Source organism: Epinephelus moara, chromosome 7, assembly GCF_006386435.1.
Source record: "Epinephelus moara isolate mb chromosome 7, YSFRI_EMoa_1.0, whole genome shotgun sequence".
Taxonomy (NCBI): Eukaryota; Metazoa; Chordata; class Actinopteri; order Perciformes; family Serranidae; genus Epinephelus; species Epinephelus moara.
In genome coordinates, this window is record NC_065512.1 from 6,322,264 (window position 1) to 6,342,186 (window position 19,923).

At 45.0% G+C, this 19,923-nt stretch overlaps 2 protein-coding genes across 2 annotated transcripts in view; one reads left to right on the plus strand and one right to left on the minus strand.

Annotated features, from left to right (window-relative positions):
* tgfbr2l (transforming growth factor beta receptor-like) overlaps nucleotides 1-19,923 on the plus strand; it is a 397,772-nt gene that overhangs the window by 334,398 nt on the left and 43,451 nt on the right. The gene's annotated exons all lie outside the window — the stretch shown is intronic.
* LOC126393462 (titin-like) overlaps nucleotides 1-19,923 on the minus strand; it is a gene marked incomplete at its 3' end in the record, with an annotated part of 160,915 nt that overhangs the window by 105,906 nt on the left and 35,086 nt on the right. The window contains exons 34-42 of the mRNA XM_050049647.1: nucleotides 18,438-18,698; nucleotides 18,168-18,312; nucleotides 17,877-18,045; nucleotides 17,424-17,655; nucleotides 16,420-16,704; nucleotides 16,214-16,339; nucleotides 15,760-15,948; nucleotides 13,968-14,351; nucleotides 12,064-12,120 (exon numbers count right to left, since the gene is read on the minus strand). Coding sequence (XP_049905604.1) covers nucleotides 12,064-12,120; nucleotides 13,968-14,351; nucleotides 15,760-15,948; nucleotides 16,214-16,339; nucleotides 16,420-16,704; nucleotides 17,424-17,655; nucleotides 17,877-18,045; nucleotides 18,168-18,312; nucleotides 18,438-18,698 — 1,848 coding nt within the window. The remainder of the gene's footprint in view (nucleotides 1-12,063; nucleotides 12,121-13,967; nucleotides 14,352-15,759; nucleotides 15,949-16,213; nucleotides 16,340-16,419; nucleotides 16,705-17,423; nucleotides 17,656-17,876; nucleotides 18,046-18,167; nucleotides 18,313-18,437; nucleotides 18,699-19,923) is intronic.

Genomic DNA, 19,923 nt, shown 5'->3' on the forward strand with positions numbered 1-19,923 from the left:
GTCACCAGACTATCACAGGGCTGACACATAGAGACAGACAACCATTCACACTCACATTCACACCTACGGACAGTTTTGAGTCATCAATTAACCTGCATGTCTTTGGACTGTGGGAGGAAGCTGGAGCACCTGGAGGAAACCCACACTGACACAGGGAGAACATGTAAACTCCACACAGAAGGGTTCCCACACCTCGGGGTTCAAACCCTCTTTCTGTGAAGCGACAATGCTAACCACTGCACCCACCCCTTTTCATTAATGTTTAACCCAAATCATGATCTTTTCTTAACCTTAATCAAAGTTGCCCAAACCTAACCACAAACAAGAGTCAGGATGCGGGTCTAAAATTCTTCTGTCACAGACCTACAATCTGTGTATCCGCCATTAACCTGGAACACCTCCTGCGAATCCAGCGCGGTACATAAATGTTTTGTGATGTGATAACATCCTCAACATAATTATGAAAACAGATTACAAATTTACAAACATAATTTCTCTGAGACAGGGTTGTTCACACACACACATACACACCTAATACTCCTAGTTGTCGTTATCTTGTAAAGTGCAAACTGATGTGAACGGCACGATGTTAAAACAGACCGGTAACATTTTTCTTTGAGCTGCTTGACTTTAAACAGACGTGCGGCATCATGAAGACATTCCTTCATAACGTCATTACTGAATTTCAAATTCAAAGCAGCCCAGTTTTAGTGTTACCAGATAACAAAAGCAAATATAAACCCAGATTTTTTTCTACCAAAAAATTAAAACAACTCTTTACACAACTTACAATAAATAAAGAAAAAAAGTAGACTCATTTGCTGAGATTAATAGACCACTTTTTTTTCCATGTTTACATTTTTCATCACGGACACACTTTAACAAACATTTACACACATTTGTTTTTTATGACTACGAGCTGGTTGCCCAAAGATTTGTTAAACTTTTTTACTGTGTTCAGTCAGTCTTAGCTTTGTGCTCTGACTAGGGCTGCAACGGTATGAGATTTTAACAGTACAATAACTATATCAGAAAATATCATGGTTTTACAGTATCATGGTATTCCAGAATTTTTATTATGATCAGTCAGAATGACCCTTAAAGGAATGAAAACAGAAGGGTTATTGTTGGTTGAACAACATTTCATTACTAAAATTGAAACTTGAAACCATTTTGTGCAATGGAAGTTTGTGTAAAAAGTCTCCTCATAGAAAATAACTAAAATAAAGGGGAGATTCAACGTCCAGTTGCATTTGTTTTTTCAATATCGTAGATAAGCAAATAGCAGTATGATAACTGTCAACTTTTATATCATGGTATACCCTGGAACCAGTATATCGCTGCAACCCTAGCTTTGACAAGTACTTTCAATGTTCTTGCATTTTGTAAACAGTGTTAAGCCAGCAAAGGGAAGAGAACACTAGAGGGCTCCTGAAATAATTTCTTATTTCATCACTCATCATTTGTTTCTCAGAAAAGCAGCTAGAAGAGTTTTATTGGTCAGCCATGTTTTATTTCTAAATTTCTTAATCTTAGTACACAATGGAAACAACATCAAAGAATTAGCATCAAGAATTTGGCGGTAGGGGTGACCTATCTATCCTATTCCAACCTGCGGCCCTATGCCTTGTGTCATCCCCCCCTTTCTTTCCCATAATTCCTGTCTGTCTTCAGCTGTACTGAGGAAAAAATCTGACAAAAAACAAAATAAACAAAAGAATTTGTTAATTTATCTTTGTGCAACCAGCGCGACACCCTTCAGCCTCTAAAACACCTTTAGCAGCGCAGCAGTTTCAATGCAACCAGCTGTGTTTTGGATTATGCACTTATACTCGCCAGCATCACTCTGGGTCACGTTAGTTATAAGCAGATTGAAATGTCCTGCAGTTTTCTCCTGGATTATACACCTGCTGTCTGTGACACAGTCTCCATCTTTGTACCACTCGGCAGTTGGGTTTGGCTTGCCGCTAACCAGACACTGGAGGATAACTGGTGTCCCTACCGCCGCTGTAACATTGGTCAATGGGATGACACATTTAGGGGGCGTCTCAGTCACCTGGAACTGGAAGCTGCACATGTCAGAGGACTTCCCTTTGAACTCTATCTTGTCATCTTTTGCTGGTTCGGCAAAAACGTCAAAGTTAACGCTGACGTATTTCTCTCCTTGTTCACTCATTTCGTTGTCAGTCTTGGCCACCAGCCTGACCGCCCGCTGAGATTCATCTGCCTCCTGTTCAAACTCAAACTCAAGCTCAATTTCTGACACCTGCTCGCTGTCAAACGACGTGTTGCCAACCATCATATCAAACTTCTGTGGCTGGACTTTGGCACTTCCCAGAGACACAGCGGTCAACTCCCTGCCTCTGGTCTTTCCTGAGAAAGCTTTGGCATTTAATACCACCAGAGAGGCCCTGCACAGAGTCTCCCCGACAACGTTAATAGCCCTGCAGGTATATATTCCTGTATCCTGTGTTGTGACCTTACAGATCTTCAGGAAGTGGTTGTCTCCATCAGATGAGTGCAAGAATTTTTTGTTATTGTGAGGAATTTTTTTGTCACCTTTGAACCAGGAAATGATGGGAGATGGAATTCCCATCAGTGAGCACTCAAACATGACAGTGGTACCCTCTGGGGTTTCCATGTCACAGATGGGGTTGATAAATCTTGGAGGCATCTCGGTGACCTCAAAAGCTATTTTCAAATCATCATGCTCCTGGGTGACAAAGTCCACAGTGCCCTCCTCATAAATACTCGGTAACACATCCAAAGATATGATCATGCTCTTGTTGTCGGCTGTGTACTCAGGAATGGTGATGATCTTAACCTGTTTCTCAAATTCTTTTACCTCATTTTCATCCAATTCTACTTCAAGCAATATCTCCTGAGGGGAAGGAGAACGAGATGAGTCGTCTTCCTCCACATCAAACTCCATCACATGCTGATGGGTGACAGCAGGTGGAGCGGGCATGAACTTTACTTCCTGCGATACAACTACCACTAAAGCAACACTTCTCGCCTCCCCGACATAGTTCACAGCCTCGCAGATATACTCCCCCTGGTCAGCTTTCGTGACATTGTGAATTGTTAGTGAGATGCTGTCGCCATCTCTCTCCATTTTTACTCTGTCATCTGCTACCAATTGGGTTTTGTTGCAGAACCACTTCACCTCAGGGGAAGGTAGGCCAAACACCTCAGCGTAAAACGTTAGCGAGTCATTTTCGAACACTCTTTTCTTAATGAGAGGTTTGAGGAAGGCAGGAGGGATTCCCTGCACTTTTTCCTGAAGGGTTGATAGGCCTAAAGACCCCATTCCCTTGGTGAGGTATCGACTCTCGTCAAGGCTTATTGCGGGCGGCGTTGTTTCAATGCCCTCATCAGCGGGAGATGTCAGGAATTGAACTGGTGAAAAAAACCTCTCGCTGGAGTCTCCTGTTGAGGGTCGCTTATGTTCTAGAGGAGAGAAGGGGAATTCCTGAGGGGTCATAAATCCTCCAGGTGTATCGGAACTTGGGGTTTGGAAGGTCGTGTGAGACTTGGGAGTGTGGAAGGACTCTGCAATTGGCTGAGAGACCTCAGTGGATGAGCCTGGGGTGTAGAACCTCTCGGCTACCTCAGCTATCTCTTCACTAACAGTGCTGCCAATCTCTATGGACATCTCAGACTCAGGGGACAGTGGTCTTCCCCAGTCTGTTGGAGGGTTGTAGTAGTCATACACAGCACCAAAAGTGACCTCCTCTTCCTCCATGGAACCAGCTGCTGCCGCTGCTGCTCCCCCAGCTTCAGCTGCTGAAGCCTTGTCAAAACTATCTCTTTCGTGTAAAGATGCAATCCGGCTTCGAGGTTCCTCAGCAGCAGCAGCAGCAGCAGCAGCAGTAGCAGCATCCTCAGGAAGACCAAGTGGTTCAACTCTGCTGTCTACTTTAGTCTTGACAATAAGTGTTTCAGGTTCTGGCTCCATGTGGACATCAATCGTCTCATCTTCACCTTTGATTTGTGTATGAGGCTCAACTACATCACCAGCCATTTCCTCAGCTACCTCTGTCACATCGGCCTGGGACTCTGGCATACTAAGGAAGACACCACTGTCCATAGACGGCTCTGGAATTGAAATCAGCTCCCCACCTTCAAGCACCATACTGACACCTTCAGCCTCACTGGGAATACAGGAAGACCCTGCAGTTGGACTTGGTCTTTCAGGTTTGAGAGATTCAGAAATTCTTTTAGGTTTAACGACTTCTTCGGCTGGAGCTGAGGTTCTGACAGTGCGTTTTACTGTAGGGACTCTTTCCGACTGGAAAGGAATAAAGCTGCTAGTTCTGTCAAAAGTACGCAAAGTGTCTTCCTTCACCATCTCCACTTCACATGTCTTCATTGGTTCAGGAGCTTGAGCTAGTTTCTGTGCCTTAGGCCTGACAAGGTCTGGAGACTCCTGTACTTCCTCTACAAACTGCTTAACTACACCGTGACTTTCTGCTAAAACTGCTCCCTCTTCAAAATCACCAGATATCACTGAGATCTCACGGTCTTCCTCCAGAGAGGAGGTGGGCTGGGAAGTCTTGGAAGGGACAGGTTTGGGTGCTACAGGAGTTTCAGGGGAAAGTGGCTTTCCTGAAACAGGAATAGTTTGAGTCAAACCTGGTTCTGCTCCAGCTGGAACAGCTTTGGGAGAACCTGGATTTCCTGTCATAGCAGTAACAAGTCTATCACCACCTTCTGCATGCAGGATTTCAGGTTTGATTCCTTGTTCCTGCTGATCAAAGGAAATAGCCACCGCAGGTATGAACTCCTCAGGAAAAAGTGTTTCTTTTCTCTGCTCCTCAGGAGAAGGGGGCGTCCGTAATGCAACTGGTGAGTCTGACTCAAAAGCTTGTTTAATCTGAGAAACTTTAATCACGGCAGCAGAACCTGTAAGACCACAGCCAGATACAGTCGGAGGCTCTCTTGAGACACCAGGTCTGGATTTTGGGGCTTTGGTCAGCTCTGACGGAGCTTTTGAACTTACAAAAGCACTGTCCTCAGTGTGAGAGATGGCAGCTTTGTGGATTGCCATAGGTTTCTTGACATCCTCAGTTAAGCCAACACGAGACTTCCTCACTATCTCAGACGGAGTAAAACCGCCACCCTCTGAAAACTGCACAGGCTCTGCAACTTGAAGCGATACATCGGAGATGCTTGTAACCTCTCCCATCTTATTTCTAGCAACACATTTGTACACTCCAGCATCAGTGTATGTAAAACTGTTGATATACAGCCTGTACACTTTATCATCTACCTCAGCTCTGTACTTTCCTGCCTTGATTTCGAGGCAAACGTCATCACAATACCATGAGACCTCTAGGGTGGGTTCACCTGTGATTACACACTCTAACACAGCAGTGCTGCCCTCGGAACAGGCGATATTCTCTAATTCACTGATCACGTGGGGAGCTTCACCAGCCACATCAAAGGAGAAAGTAAATTTGTGTTTGACGGTCTGAGAGGCTCCCTCATCGCTTGGCACTTCTGAAGTTTCCTCCATAAAAGCCTGAGGTTTGTCCTCACTGATTTCCTCTCTCATCTCAGGGAGAGGAGTAGCAGCTGTAATTCTGATTTCTACTGGTGAGGAGTTAAACGATTCATCTGAGCAGCCGCGTCTGTGGATCACTGCCTGAGGCACCTGTAACGTTGCCTTTCCTGCATCCATGTAGGTCTTAAGTTCCTCTTCTATGGCGCTGTCCTGGGTTTCTTCACCCTTTTCTCGCTCCTCTGAAACTACCACCTTCTGTGCAGCCCCTGACTTTCTCACCACCTTTTTGTCAGAGATCTCGAGAGTGCCACTGCAGATGGATTTGCCACGTTTATTGGTTATGACACAGTCATATGTCCCCTCATGGTCTGTTGTTGGATAGAAGACAGTGAGCTTTGATTTGTTAGATTTGGTCATGATATCGTAGTCAGGGTTGTGGGCTAACGGGTGGCCATCTTTGAGCCAGGTGACCGCAGGCAGAGGGTCACCCTGGAATTGGCAGGTAAACTCTGACATCTCACCAACTTTTACTTTGAGTGAAGATATTTCTTTCACAAATACTGGACGGGACCCTTCGGCACTTCTATCCCCTTCTTTCATCCTCTTTGACTCTGGAGTTTGGTACACTCCCTCCAAAGTGGATTCCTCTTGGACTCTTCTCTCCTCCTTCTTTATAGCTCCGAGTTCAAGGCTTTCTGCACTCATTTCACCACTCTTTTTTGACCTTACTGACTCTCTATTTCTTTCTTCTCTCCTGACACCTGCAAAATCCTTTTGTTGTCTCCATTCACTGCTTTCTCCGGTAGTTCCCATCTCCTCCCTCATTCCTCTCTCCTCTCTTACCTCTGACTGGAAGCGTTGGTTGCTGGATTTATCTACAGTCACTGGGTATTCCTCCCTGCTCTGTTTTCTCTCTGCCTCCCTTCCCACATCCTCCTGTGGACCACGTAATGGGGAGCGTCTTCTGACTGAGGGAAACACTCCAGAAGGCTTAAGAGGGCTCTCATCCCGCCCAGAGGCAAGTCCATACCCTTCAAAAGGTACATTACTAAGTTGGGTGGGAGAGTATCTCCGAACTGGTGAGACTTCTGGACCCGTTCTGTCCTTTACAGGAATAGGTTTAAAATCGTAAGAGCTATCAGTAGGTACACCAACATGGTGTGGTAGACCAGCATGTGTTGGAGAATGCCTTGTTACAGAAGAAGACTCACTATGTGGAGGTGGCTCGTACCCAGCTGCATGTGGAAGAGGTGAGGGTTTTTTTGTTGGTAAGCCTCCACCAACAAGAGATGTTTGTGGAGGTGGAAGGTCACTCGGGTGGGTGTCGTGAGAAATGCCTCCATGATGGGGTCCGCTGTCAGATGGTAGGACACAAGACTCAAACAGCAACCCAGAGCCAGGTTGTTTGCCTTGGTTGTCCAAAGCCCACTCAGACTCCAGTTCAGCTACTTCCTCTTGTTCAACAACATCTTGTTGCCATTTCAGGATGCGTTGAGCCAGTGCTTCCTCCTCGCTTACGAAGTACTCACTGTCTCTCTGCAACCTGGTCTCACGGCCCTCAGTTTGCAGCTCACCAGCAGGCGGCCACTGCGAGCTATCACCCTGCTGATCTTGGAAACCAGCAGGAACTGACTCGCTCAAAAGGAACTTCTCTTTAGCATTTTTTCCCAGGGAAGTCTTCCTGCTGCGAACCACTTCAGGTTGCGATTCTGCAACATTTCTTCCGACCTCAGAAATTCTCTCTGCCTGGATCTTTGAGTAACCCTCTACCCAATCAGACTCTGGCTTCACAGCCTGGTCTTGTTCCAGCTGAACATTCTGTTGCCATTCCATTATCCGCTGAGTCAAGGCTTCCTCTTCACTGGCAAACTTCTCACTTTCATTCTTAAGCTCAGAGATATTCTCTCTTGACAGCTGGAGCTGACGCTCCTCTTTTGTCTTCTCAAACAACATCTTCTCTCCTCTGGCTTTTGTTCTAGGCGATGACTCAGCCTCCACATCTGCTGCTCTAGTTTGTAGTCTGGGTGACTTTTGTGCCAGCATTACTGATGCATCAGTTTCCAATGCCCTTGGTCTGGTTTTCATTCTGGGTTTAGGCAAGAGGACAGAGGTTTCATCCTGTTCTTCTCTACCTTTTACTTTAGGTGACTTTTGCATTGACATGGTAGCATGGTCTACACCTGTACTTTTCTCCACCGCTTTGTGCTGGGTGTAAATGTGCTCCTCAGGCTCTCTATACCGGGTTTCTGTCGGCATTGGCAAATCAGTTTCAGGGTGGGATTCTTCCTCTTCTGACATTCGCATACCTTGCTGCCATTTCTTGATCCGCAGGGCCAGGAGTTTTTCCTCACACTGCATCCGTTCTTCTTCTAGGCTCTTCTCATACTGAGCCCTCAAGGACTCCCCTTCATGCTCCTCTCCATATTGCTCAACTCTTTCTGGTGTTACAGCTTCACTAAGGAACCTCTCTTTGGTAGATGTGTCTTGCCTTAACCTGGGTGACTCTCTGAGTCTGTCCTCTGCCCTGGCTTTTGTTCTTGGCAAAAACTCCACCTCCACCTCAGCAGCTCTGGCTTTTACTCTTTGTGTCAGCATGGGTGGTGCCCCAACTTCCATTTCTTCTGATCTGGCGTCTACTGTAGCTGATTGTGTGTGCAAGGAGGCAGATGTTTCTACTTCTCCTCCAGCTTTAATTTTAGTCAACCTGGGTACTGACACAGTTGCAGGTTCAGGATCTACCAAACTTGCCGTCATGCTGGGTGATTTATGAAAATCAGAGAGCATGGCCTCAGTTTCTACAGCTGCTCTTTTCTCCATCACCTCCTGCTGAGGGTAAATGTGCTCTGCGGGCTCCATGTACCGCATCTCTGCAAGCATGGGCAGATCAGTTTCAGGGTGAAATGTCTCCTCCTCTGACATCCTACTCCCTTGCTGCCATTTCCTGGTCCGCAGGGCCAGGAGTTTTTCCTCACACTGCATCCGTTCTTGTTCAAGGCTCTTCTCATACTGAGCCCTCGAAGATTCCCCTCCACACTCCTCTCCATATTGCTCAACTCTTTCTGGTGTTACAGCTTCACTGAGGAACCTCTCTTTGCTAGATATGGGTTGCCTAAACCTGGGTGACTCTCTTAGTCTGTCCTCTGCCATGGTTTTTGTTCTTGGCGTCAATTCTGCCTCCACTTCTGCAGCTCTGGATTTTATTCTGGGGGATTTTTGTATGGACATGAGTGGTGCCCCAACTTTCATTTCTTCTGATTTGGCCTCCATTGTGGATGACTTTGTGAGTACAGAGATGGATATGTCCAATTCTTCTTCTCTGGCTTTTACTTTAGCTGGTCTGGGTGCTGACACAGTTGCAGCTTCAGGATCTACCAAACTTGCCGTCATCCTGAATGATTTATGGAAAGAGGAGGGCATGGCCTCAGTTTCTACAGCTGCTCTTTTCTCCATCACCTCCTGCTGAGGGTAAATGTGCCCTGCGGGCTCCATGTACTGCATCCCTGCTGGCATGGGCAGATCAGTTTCAGGGTGAAATGTCTCCTCTTCTGACATCCTACTACCTTGTTGCCATTTCCTGATCCGCAAGGCCAGCAGTTTTTCCTCACACTGCATCCGTTCTTCTTCGAGGCTCTTCTCATACTGAGCCCTCAAAGACTCCTCTGCACGCTCCTCTCCATATGGATCAACAGTTTCTGTTGTTGCTACGTCCTCTGGTCTTACTGCATCGCTCAGGAACTTCTCCCTGATAGATGCGACTGGCTTAGCCCTGGGTGACTCCAGAAGTGATTTCTTCCCTTGAGCAGGCAAAGTTCTGACAGATTCCCCGCTTTCAGTGTAAGTTGTAGTTTCAGGGTATGCTAATGATTTAGAGTATGGGACTTCAGGGTGACGTAGCTCAACCTCAACCTTTGTAGCCTCCACCTTTTGACCAGCAACCGCACTGTGACGTTCACTTACCATTTGCTTGAATCTACCATCTGCCTGAGATTCAACATAGCTCTCAACTTTTTTATCCTCAACTGTCTCTGAGTATGTTTGACTTAGTTTCCTTTCTGTGTCTGGCACCAATGTATCAACCAACTCACCTCTCATGATCTGAATGGCCCTGGTTCTGGACTGAGGCTCAAATGAATGCCTCATATGAGGCTGAGAGGGCTCCCTGTGCTGTGAGCTTTTACCTTGAGACTCCCTGTGACTCTCCCCCAAATCGAAGGGTCGATTGAAATGCTGAACATCAGGCAGTGAGGCAGGCTTGACCCTGAGCCTCTCTACATAATCTGCATAGCTTGACTCGCTGGCAACTGACTCTGACTCAAACTCAGAGGAGGACATGGTGGAGATAGAAAACCTCTTCCTCTGTTTGACAGCTTTTTGGAGTGTGGTAAGTTTTGTCCTTACCTCGTTGTGAAGGCTCTCAGTGTCACTGAACCTCTCGCTGTATCTGTCACTGCACCTGTCGCTAAACTTGTCACTGAACCTGCCGCCGGTGCGCCGGTCACAGTAGATATCACTGTATCTGTCGTTAAAGCGCTCAGACCTGTCAAACATGGGAGGTGGAGATGGGGCGCGCTCAGAGGCAGTCTCCAAACGTTTGGACTCTTTCTCTGTCTCTTTCTCTTTTGCACGGGAACCAGATCTGAAGTACACGGTACGCACCAGAGAGGTCTTTGATCGAGATCTTCCCTGATGGACTTTGGACATCTTGTCAAACGGAGAACCTACGCACCTGAGCTCGACCCTAATCTTCCTTTCTCTCCTCTGCTCTGCCATGGTGTCTACGCTTTCATGGGCTTTGGCAGAGCGTCTAACAAAGCCCAGGTAGTTAGCAGACTGCTCTTCCCTCAGTGACACCAAAAGTGATGCTGTGGACTCAGCAGAACCCTCCGTGTTTATCGCCATTACCTTATAACTGCCCGAGTCCTTCTCTTTGATACTCTCAATAACCAGACTGGTAGTGTGCATGTGCATTCTGCTGTCAGTACAGATCCTTCTTCTACGCTCTTTAGGAATAGATTTATTGTTATGAAACCAAAGGATAGTTGGTGAAGGACATGCAACCAATTTACACTTCAACTCCACAGGCTCTCCTTCCAGGACTGACTGGAACTTGAGCTTCTTGGTGAACGAAGGTTTGATGTTCTCTGTCCACGAGCTGATGGAAGAAGTCCTGCTGGAGCACCGATTGGCCGACACCAGGCCGTGATCTGGGAAGTCCTCAGTGTCAGAGAAGGCTCCTCTCAGCTGTCGAGTGGCGGTGAGTTCGGTGCTGATGTGCGGCGTTCCTTCTTTGCTTTCGTGATAAAACAGCTCTGCAAACAGAAGCAGACAACTGTCAGAACAACACAGCCTCCAGGGATAAATAGAGAGAAAAGGATTTGAATGAATAATTAATGGAAATATTAAATGCATGCAGGGAGTCACAATGCCATAAGAAATAATTTCACTCACCATATTTGTTCGAATAAACGCAAGACTTGATTCTTTTTATTAGAAACCTGCAGGAAGTTTTGATCCTTCGTCTGTGGAAATTTCTTCAAAACATAAATTATTTTATTATCATTAAAAAAGCATAATGTTTCCAAGATGGGCTGCTAACATTCACTTGTTTTATTTTTTGATAATTGCTTTGGCTTTATACTAGAATATTCCTTACCTGACTTGCAGACAGGAGAATAAACGCCCTTTCTAATCCTTAAACTTAAGAGGAAATAAATGATGCACAAGTATCAATGAGAGGCAAAGCTCTCAAAAACATATCTTATATTCCAAAGCTTAAGCAAATGAAGCTGTAAAATTGGGTGAGAAGGCGTTTATTCGAACTAATATAGTTTACTGGTGTTATTTAGTGCAAACCACAGGAGTCACATCCCACTATCTGCAAGCCAGGCTAAGAAATATTTTGCAGGAGGAAGGTGTCAGTTCCGGATGCAGTGAACTTCCATATCTTTTAAAGGGCATTTCAAATCTGGAAGCTTTAAAAGATACGAATCCTGCGCCTTTTCTGGGAAAAGATCAGAAGAACCTTCATGCCAAAACATAAATGAACTTTTGGATGCAAACCGCAAGTGTCAAAAACTGGTACAAGCAAGTTCTATCAGTGCTCGCCTGGGGGGAACCATGGAATATTATCAGAGGAAGAGCAGGTAGAATAATAGGACCACAGGAATTTTATATCAAGACAGATAAAGATGAACATGCTGCTGTGGAAATTCAAACATCATTGAAAGGGACAGTTCACCATGATGACATATTTTTAAACTCTAAAAGCAGTCTGTGGACGCAGGTCAACTATAATCCAAATAATCCATAATTCATGCACCCACACGTCTGTTTTTATTGTTTACTTTCTCAACAGCTTCTCCACTTAAAATCCACCTTCAGTGAGTCGAAGCTTGGATCAGAGTTTCCTGCTGACAGACTACTTACGAAGTCAAACATGAATCAAGTAAAACAGATGGCTGGTGAAACTGTCCCTTTTCCACTTTGCAAATTTTTCATGTGTGACAATAATCTGGTGTGTTTGATGGGTGATGGTCAGAAATCTGACGTGATTTTACCTTTGACTTCTTCCTCAATCTTGGCTTCGATATGCTCTCTCACGTGAGTCACAGGTACTGTGAAGGAAAGAGACGACATTAATTCACTGAGTGCACGGTTTGCGTGCAGGATTGATCCAGTGAGGGTCTTCAACTCCTTTCCAATTAACACAGTCATTCCCGTGAACAGGAACGGATTAACACCTCAGTGTTTCTGGACACAAATCTATTCACCTTTTGTGTTTGGGCTCCATCTAGTGTTGGGCTTGTCACTCTAAAAATGTAATACATTACTTGTTACTCATTTCAAAAGTAATAAAATTACTTTACTTATTATCCCCTGCCAACAGTAAGTTGTTACGCTACTCATTATATTATTTTCCACTACACCCCATTAAATTGGCAGCTGCGTATCTCCCCAAAATTTAGATGTGTGTAATCACCAGTTAAGTGTAGCTAAGGCTAGATAGCTGGTTTGTACTACAGGTTTTTTAGTCCTTTAGTGCAACGAGTTGATGGACCAAAATGGCTGAAGCCAAATGCACAAAGCAAATAGATTTAAGTCCCAGAGATCTGTGACTCATACTGCGCTTTAATCAGCATTTTTTGAGAAAATAGACTTTGAAGTGAGAAATCAAACAACACAAACATCTGTAAGAAACAAGGTGAAACACGGCGACAAAAGAAGAAACAGACATTAACACAGGAATCAGACAAATAAGGAGTTTCCTGGAGGACGGAGGTTACACAAGTGAGTTTCATGCATGTTCCACAGTTTTCCTGTGTGGGAGAGGAGAGGAGGGTGAAGGAGGGTGGAGAGGTGAGTTTGATCCTGTGGGGAGTGGTAACAAAGGCGGAGCAGAGACAAGAGGTGATAATCCAAGGCTTTCAAGCAAACGGGTGCATCTTTCTGGAACTGTGAGGTTAGTCAAGTCTGAAGGAGGGATGTCCCGAAATATACGGAAGCAATGTTGCAATTTTTTTTTTTTACAATTTATCCACCAGAGCAACTGCAATTTACACAAGATACCGAGGAGCTACGAAGGACATTCTGTTATAGTTTGCGTATGAATTCTTGAATCATGGCCAAAAATATGCTTTACGAGGTCACAGTGACCTTGACCTTTGACTTTCTACCACCAAATGAATTCATCTTTGGGTCCAAGTGGACATTTGTGCCAAATTTGAAGAGATTCCCTCAAGGTATTCATGGTGTCACTAAAGGTCACCAAAGTCTAGTCAGTTCATCCTTGACTTAAAGTGGACATTTGTGCCTCAAGGTGATCTTGAGATAGGGCGTTCACAAGAATAAGAGAGAAGAGATCACTGTGACCTTGACCTTTGACCCCAATCAGTTCATTGTTGAGTCCAAATGGACACTTCTGTCAAACTTATATATAAAAAAAATCCCTCAAGGTGTTTCTGAGATATCATGTTTACGAGAATGAGACAGAAGAAGTGATCTTGACGTTTGACCACCAACATCGAATCAGTTCATGCTAGACTTAAAGGGGACATTTCTGCCAAATTTAAAAAAAAATCCCTCAAGGTGTTCTTGAGATATGCGTTACAAGAATGAGAAAGAAGAGGTCACAGTGACCTTTGACCACCAAAATCGAATCAGTTAATTGTTGAGTCCAAGTGGAATGTTTGTGCAAAATTTGAAGAAATTCCCTCAAGATGTTCTTGATATAGTGTGTTCACGTAAATGGGACAGACGGACGGACGGACAACCCGAAATCATAATGCCTTTGGCCACAGCAATCACCAGTGCGGAGGCTAATTGTGCAGCGTGGTTCGGGACATCCCTGAAGTGATTTGTGTGGAAACAATAAGAAGGAATTCAAAGAGGGTGAATTAATCTTGCAGAAAGAAAAACAGGTTTATTTCAGAATCTGGCTGCAGCCGACGGATCCAGGGGTTACCTTCTTCTTCTCTGGTTACGGTGAGGGTGGCCGAGCATGCGGCCTCTCCAGCATTATTGGCAGCCCTGCAGGTGTACTGCCCTGCGTGCTCAGAGAAAGCATCGACTACGATGAGCATGGCGGTGTTGGTCACCTCATCGAAGTGAAACACCACGTTCTTGGTAGGCTGAACCGGTTGCCGGTTGTGGAACCAGCTTATCTCCGGCTTCGGCATGCCGGACACACATGCATGAAAGCGTGCCACCTCGCCGTGTGGCACCGTGCAGCTTGTGATTGGCTGGATGAAAACTGGCTTTTGGCCAATGGAAGGTTTCTTTATACTGGTGAGGCTGGTGGAGACATGCCACTGAGACTCAGCACGACTGTCCGCGGTTTGTGTTTCCCCTGAAAGGAAGCATGGTCAGTGATGTCATGAGCTTTGTTTTAAATCTAAATCCATCCCAGTCAGCACAGTTTGGGTGGTCTGAAACTGTCCTCATGAGAAACATCTCACCATCAGTTGTTTATTCGATTGTGGTTTGTATATTTTTTTACTTTTTCTGCCTCTTTGGTCGTGTGGATAATGGCTCCTCTCTGAAGCAAAGGAGGAAGTAGAGTGACTTTAACCCCATTTCCACCAAGCAGTACAATATGTTTCAGTTCAGTTCAGTTCTGCACGCTTTTTTTCTGTTTCCACTGTGAAAAGTTGTGGATGGTACCAATAGAACCGTTCCGTACTGTCCCCATGTTTGGTCCCCCCCTCTGTTGGGGTACCTAGCACACAGATCTGGTACTAAAAGGTGGAGCTGTGAACTTAAGTATCCCATGGAGAGAGACTCTCACTGCAGCCTGTTCTATTTTGTTCTGAAAATGTCAGCGTGCAGCCTCGTTCTGTGGACGATAAATGAGGAGCAGACTGATAAAGGAGGAAATACAGTGAGTGTTGGACGGAGCAGTGAGTGACGACAACCCCGCCCACATTTAAGAGGACTGTTTGCAGTGGAAACGCTAGGGTCTAGGTACCATGTCTGAAGGGTTACTTTTGGTTCCAAAGGTACCATACCAAAAGCGTGTGGTGGAAAGGGGGCTTAAGTTTCTAAACCTACTCCTGATTTTGTTGTTTAGTTGTGAGAACTTTTCATCAAAACCAAGTTCAGCTTCTTTCCATCTTTTCACCTTCAAACCAATGAACCGGTGCTCACTGGGACGTGTTTATAAGTTTCAGTGAAGAAAAGAAGAACAGCGCCATGATCTGGCGTCACACTGCACCGAAACAAAATATCTTATCAAGGGAAAAACCACAGTCAGGATATTTAATCAGTTTGTGTTTCCCTGACAGTCTCATATTAACATCGTACAGCTGAGCATGGACAGAAACAACTGTGTCACCCGTCTGTATTTAACACTATGACAGGCGTCACAGCAGTCAGAGACGCTGCTCATATGTACGTTTAACAAGACCGTTACTGGATTTCTGAATGATTTTTGCATCAGTGTGATAAGGTTATTCAATCTGTCGGGTTATATTAAATATAAACAGCTTCCAAACCTCTGAGGAAATGTTAGGATATATTATACTGAAATATGAAATGAAAAATAAAGACACAACAAATTTCTGTTGAGATAATCTGTTTGTTGAATCCTAATTTCAGAGTAACAGTCTTAAAAAACAAGATATGAGCACTGTCTTTTATCTCCAGATAACAACAGTTTAGTCCTCCGGAGATAAAAATGTTTGGTACCATGGCTGCTGCTCGCTCCTGTTATTTACCTTTACAGTGTCTTTTAAAGGGTTTGTTGGTGACAAACCTACCGTCAATTGAGAGAGTGGCAGAGCAGGACACCTGTCCAGCGTTGTTCGTGGCCACGCAGGTGTACTCGCCCTCGTCCTCGGGGTAAACCCTGGAGATCTCCAGCTGACAGCTGTCGTCAAACTGAGACATCTTGAAGAAGACCGACTGCTTGATCTCCTTCTCTCCGTGGTACCACCTGATCTTCACATCTGGACAGACGATAGGGGACAAAAGCATTTGTGTGGTGGCAGGCTGAGCTTCATGATGAACGCTGTGATGGCGTCCAATATTCAATATAGTCCAGTATTCTCTGTTTATCGGACACAAAAACTCTGAGCTGAAACTCAGTGTGATGCTCAGTAAAGACGAGGAACGGATGGTTGTTCTCTAATAGAGACACCAAACACACACTGCTGTTTCAAACTACAGAAATACTGACTTCACCTACATGAAGTAAGAGTTTAGTTTCCTTACCGTCTCCGCGGACTCTGCACTGGAAGCGAGCTGGTTGTCCCTCACGGGTGGAGGTGCTGGTGATGGGTGAGATGACGACAGGAGGAGCGACAGGTGCAGCTGAGTCTGGAGACACCACCTCAGACACTGCAACACACACACACAGCTGTATTTACACACGTCCTGGTGTTCATGTTGGTCTTTGTTCAACTAACGTCTCGTCTTACCTTCCACGTTGAGCGATGCGGTACTTGTGGCGGTGCCGTAGTCATTCTTGGCCTCGCAGTTGTAGACAGCGGCATCCTCAGGGAACACTTCGATCAGCAGCAGCGAGTGCTCGTTGCCGTCATGGAGGAACTTGCACTTGAAGCCAGGGGACAGAGCCTGGGAGTTTTTGTACCAGAAGACCTGAGGCTGGGGAACGCCGCTCACCTCCACCGAGAAGCGAGCAGGTTTACCGGCCTCAACCGACTGGGGCTCCATGTGGCGGAGGATCTGAGGAGGCTCCGGGACTGAACCAGACAGGAAGTAAAAATTTTCGTGAGCAACGACACAAGAGACCATTTATCACATGTTTCAAGGTTGTTGATTTTAATATCAAAGTCGAGGTTTGTAAGTGGACGTTTGTGCCAAATTTAAACAAAAAACATTCCCTTACAGTGTTCTTGAGATTCTGCCTCATTCTACGAGAATGAGGCAGAAGAGGTCACAGTGACCTTGACCTTTGACCCCCGAAATCTAATCAGTTCATCCTCGAGTCCCAGAGAATGTTTTTGCCAAATTTGAAGAACCCTCAACGTATTCTTAAGATATCATGATCACAAGAATGAGACAGATGCAAGGTCACAGTAATCTTGACCTTTAACCACCAAAATCTAATCACTTCATCCTTGACTTAAAGTGGATGTTGACTTTAAAAAAAAAAACATTCCCTCAAGGTGTTCTTAAGATTTGTGCCAAATTTGAAGAAATTCCATATGTACAGACAACCCGAAAACATAATGCCTCCGGCCAGGGCTATCTCCAGCTTGGAGGCATAAAAATTGTCAACAGAGAAAATTAGAATCGACACTGACAACTACTTTTGTTGTTTTAAGATGTAAATGTTAAAAACAGGCATCAAAGAAAATGAAAGAGTTGGCGTGACGTGCTGCACTGACTTAAACAGAAGAAACATCAGAATAAACCTTTAATTATTATTATTATGATCGGCGTGTGGAGACAAACTCACGGTTGACTCGGAGGTGCATGGTGCTCCTGTTCTTGCCGGCGATGAAGGTGTACTCGCCGGCGTCGCTCCTGTAGGTCTCAGAGATGGTGAGGCGGTGTATCTTCCTGATGGTCACGTAGTTGAACCTCTCCTCCACAGAGAACTGGATCTCCACCCCGTTCCTCAGCCAGCGACCCTCCACGTCGTCCTCATTCACCTCGAACTCAAAGGTTGCTCGGTGTCTCTCCAGAACCTGCAAGAGACGAAACGTGTTGTCAGATAAATCAGAAATGAACATATGAAGTTTTTTTGTTATTTAAAGGAGGAGTTCAACACTTTGAAAATACATCTCTTTTCTTTGTAAACTGAATCTGACAATGATCACATGACAGGAAGTAGCTACTTTCGGTTTGTCATTTTGAAACCTTTCACAGTTTATGAGATCATTTTGGTTTAAATAAGCGTCCACCTCACCGTGATTTCCCGCTCTGCAGGTTCGGAGATGCGAATGTCACGGCCCTCCACGATCAGCTGAGCCTTGGAGATGCTTGATCCGGCAACCACCGAATACTCTCCGGCATCAGACATACGAACCGTCTGGACCATCAGACGATGAACAAACTTCTCTGCTGTCACAGTGTACCTAAACACAACACAACGATACCACAACTCTCAGCTCGTATTCGACCTTTAAACATCCTTCTGCTGACCATACTGAACAGAATCAAACAGAATGATTCATGGTTAATAAACCTGGAGTCGTACCTCTCCTCAGACAAGTCCAGCTCCTGACCATTCTTCATCCACATCACCTGAATGTTCGGCTCAGAAACCTCACACTCAAAAATCGCCTTCTTCTTCTCTGTGATCTTAATGTCCTTGATTTTCTTGGTGAATTCAATCACACGGGCTGATTCGACAAAATAAACAGGTATATGAATCTGCAGTTTGAAGATTTTTCCTACAAACTATGTTGAATCAACTAAATATCTTTGGTTCAACAAACTTTAACTAACACAAAAAGCATCCCATTACCTTCAACGAACAGGTTGGCGGCGGTGGCAGCAGACCCTGCCACGAACTGGTACTCTCCTCCGTCCCCAAAGTGAACATTCCGAATGGAAAGGGAGTGCGTGAGCTGCCGGCTGCGGACCTGACATCTGTCCGACGACTTCACCTCCACGCCGTTCTTCAGCCACTTGTAGGTGATGCCCTCGTAGTTGACGGTGACCTCGAAGGTGATGGTGTCTCGCTCCTGAGCGTTCAGGTCCTTCAGCATGGACGTGATCAGCACAGCTACAGAGGAGACGACAGTATGGGTTAAAATATACAACAAACATATTTAGTCAACGGCTTTTAGACACAAAGACAGACGACAACTAAAAACTAAGAGATTAAAATATAAATTTAAAATAGTTTTGTTAGTAACTCTTCAATTTAGATTAATAAAGTTTTAGAGGATTCTGGTTTTACTCTTTGTATTTTATTTTAAAAAAAAAATCTAGTTTAAAGTGGAAGAGGTCCAATCCAACAATCCACTCTATTTCAGCTACATTATACTCTTAGTTAACTATGTTTTTTTAACTTTATTGTTACTGACACACCTTAACAGGCAATTAACATTACAAAAAAAAACCTTGAGTTCGGGCTTCGCTAGACACATGCACATACAGATGAAATACAGCCCAGGCATCAGACAAAACTGTTGGCATTGTACGTTTCTACAAACCATCACATTACATTTGTTTCATATGCACCATATCAACGTTTCTAAAGTGACCTAGTAAATGAGCTGACTTTGTCACCAGGAGGTGGAGGGGATGGTAATGGTGTGTCACCTCGAAGAGACGCCTACCGAGCTACAGACCACTGTTCAACACCAACACACAACAAAACCAGTCATTCTGGGTACCAAACAAGGATGTTTTTTAGTGACCCGCTGCCGTGTTTTCACCAAGGATAACGTTACAAGAAGTGAGAATTTTCTGTCAGCATGTCGCTGCCCTTCTTTTCAGTATAGTGCCACAAAAAGCAGTTGGCTACAAAGATGTTGCTGCGTTTCCTGCCAGGATGAGCCATGAAAAGAAGTTCTTTTTTAGCGAGGCGCTGCTGCACTTCCTACCGAAATAGTGCCACAAAACGCGGTCATTTTGTTACGAGACATTTCTGCATTTCCTGCCAGGATGTGCCACGTTTGCTTTGTTTTTTACAGAGATGTAGCTGCGTTTCCTGCCGGTATAGTGCCACAAGAAGAGGTTGTGTTTTTACAGAAATGTAGCTGCGCTTCATATCAGCATAGTGCCACAAAAGTAGCTGTTTCATACAGAGACATCTCTGTACTGTATAGTGCCACAAAAAGCAGTTGGTTTTTTACAGAGATGTCGCTGCACTTCCTTCCAGGACAGTGCCGCAAAAAGTGGTTCTTTACAAGCGAGGCATTACTATGTTTCCTGCCAGCATAGTACCATGGAAAGTGGTTGTTATTTACATAAATGTAGCTGCATTTCCTGCCAGTATAGTG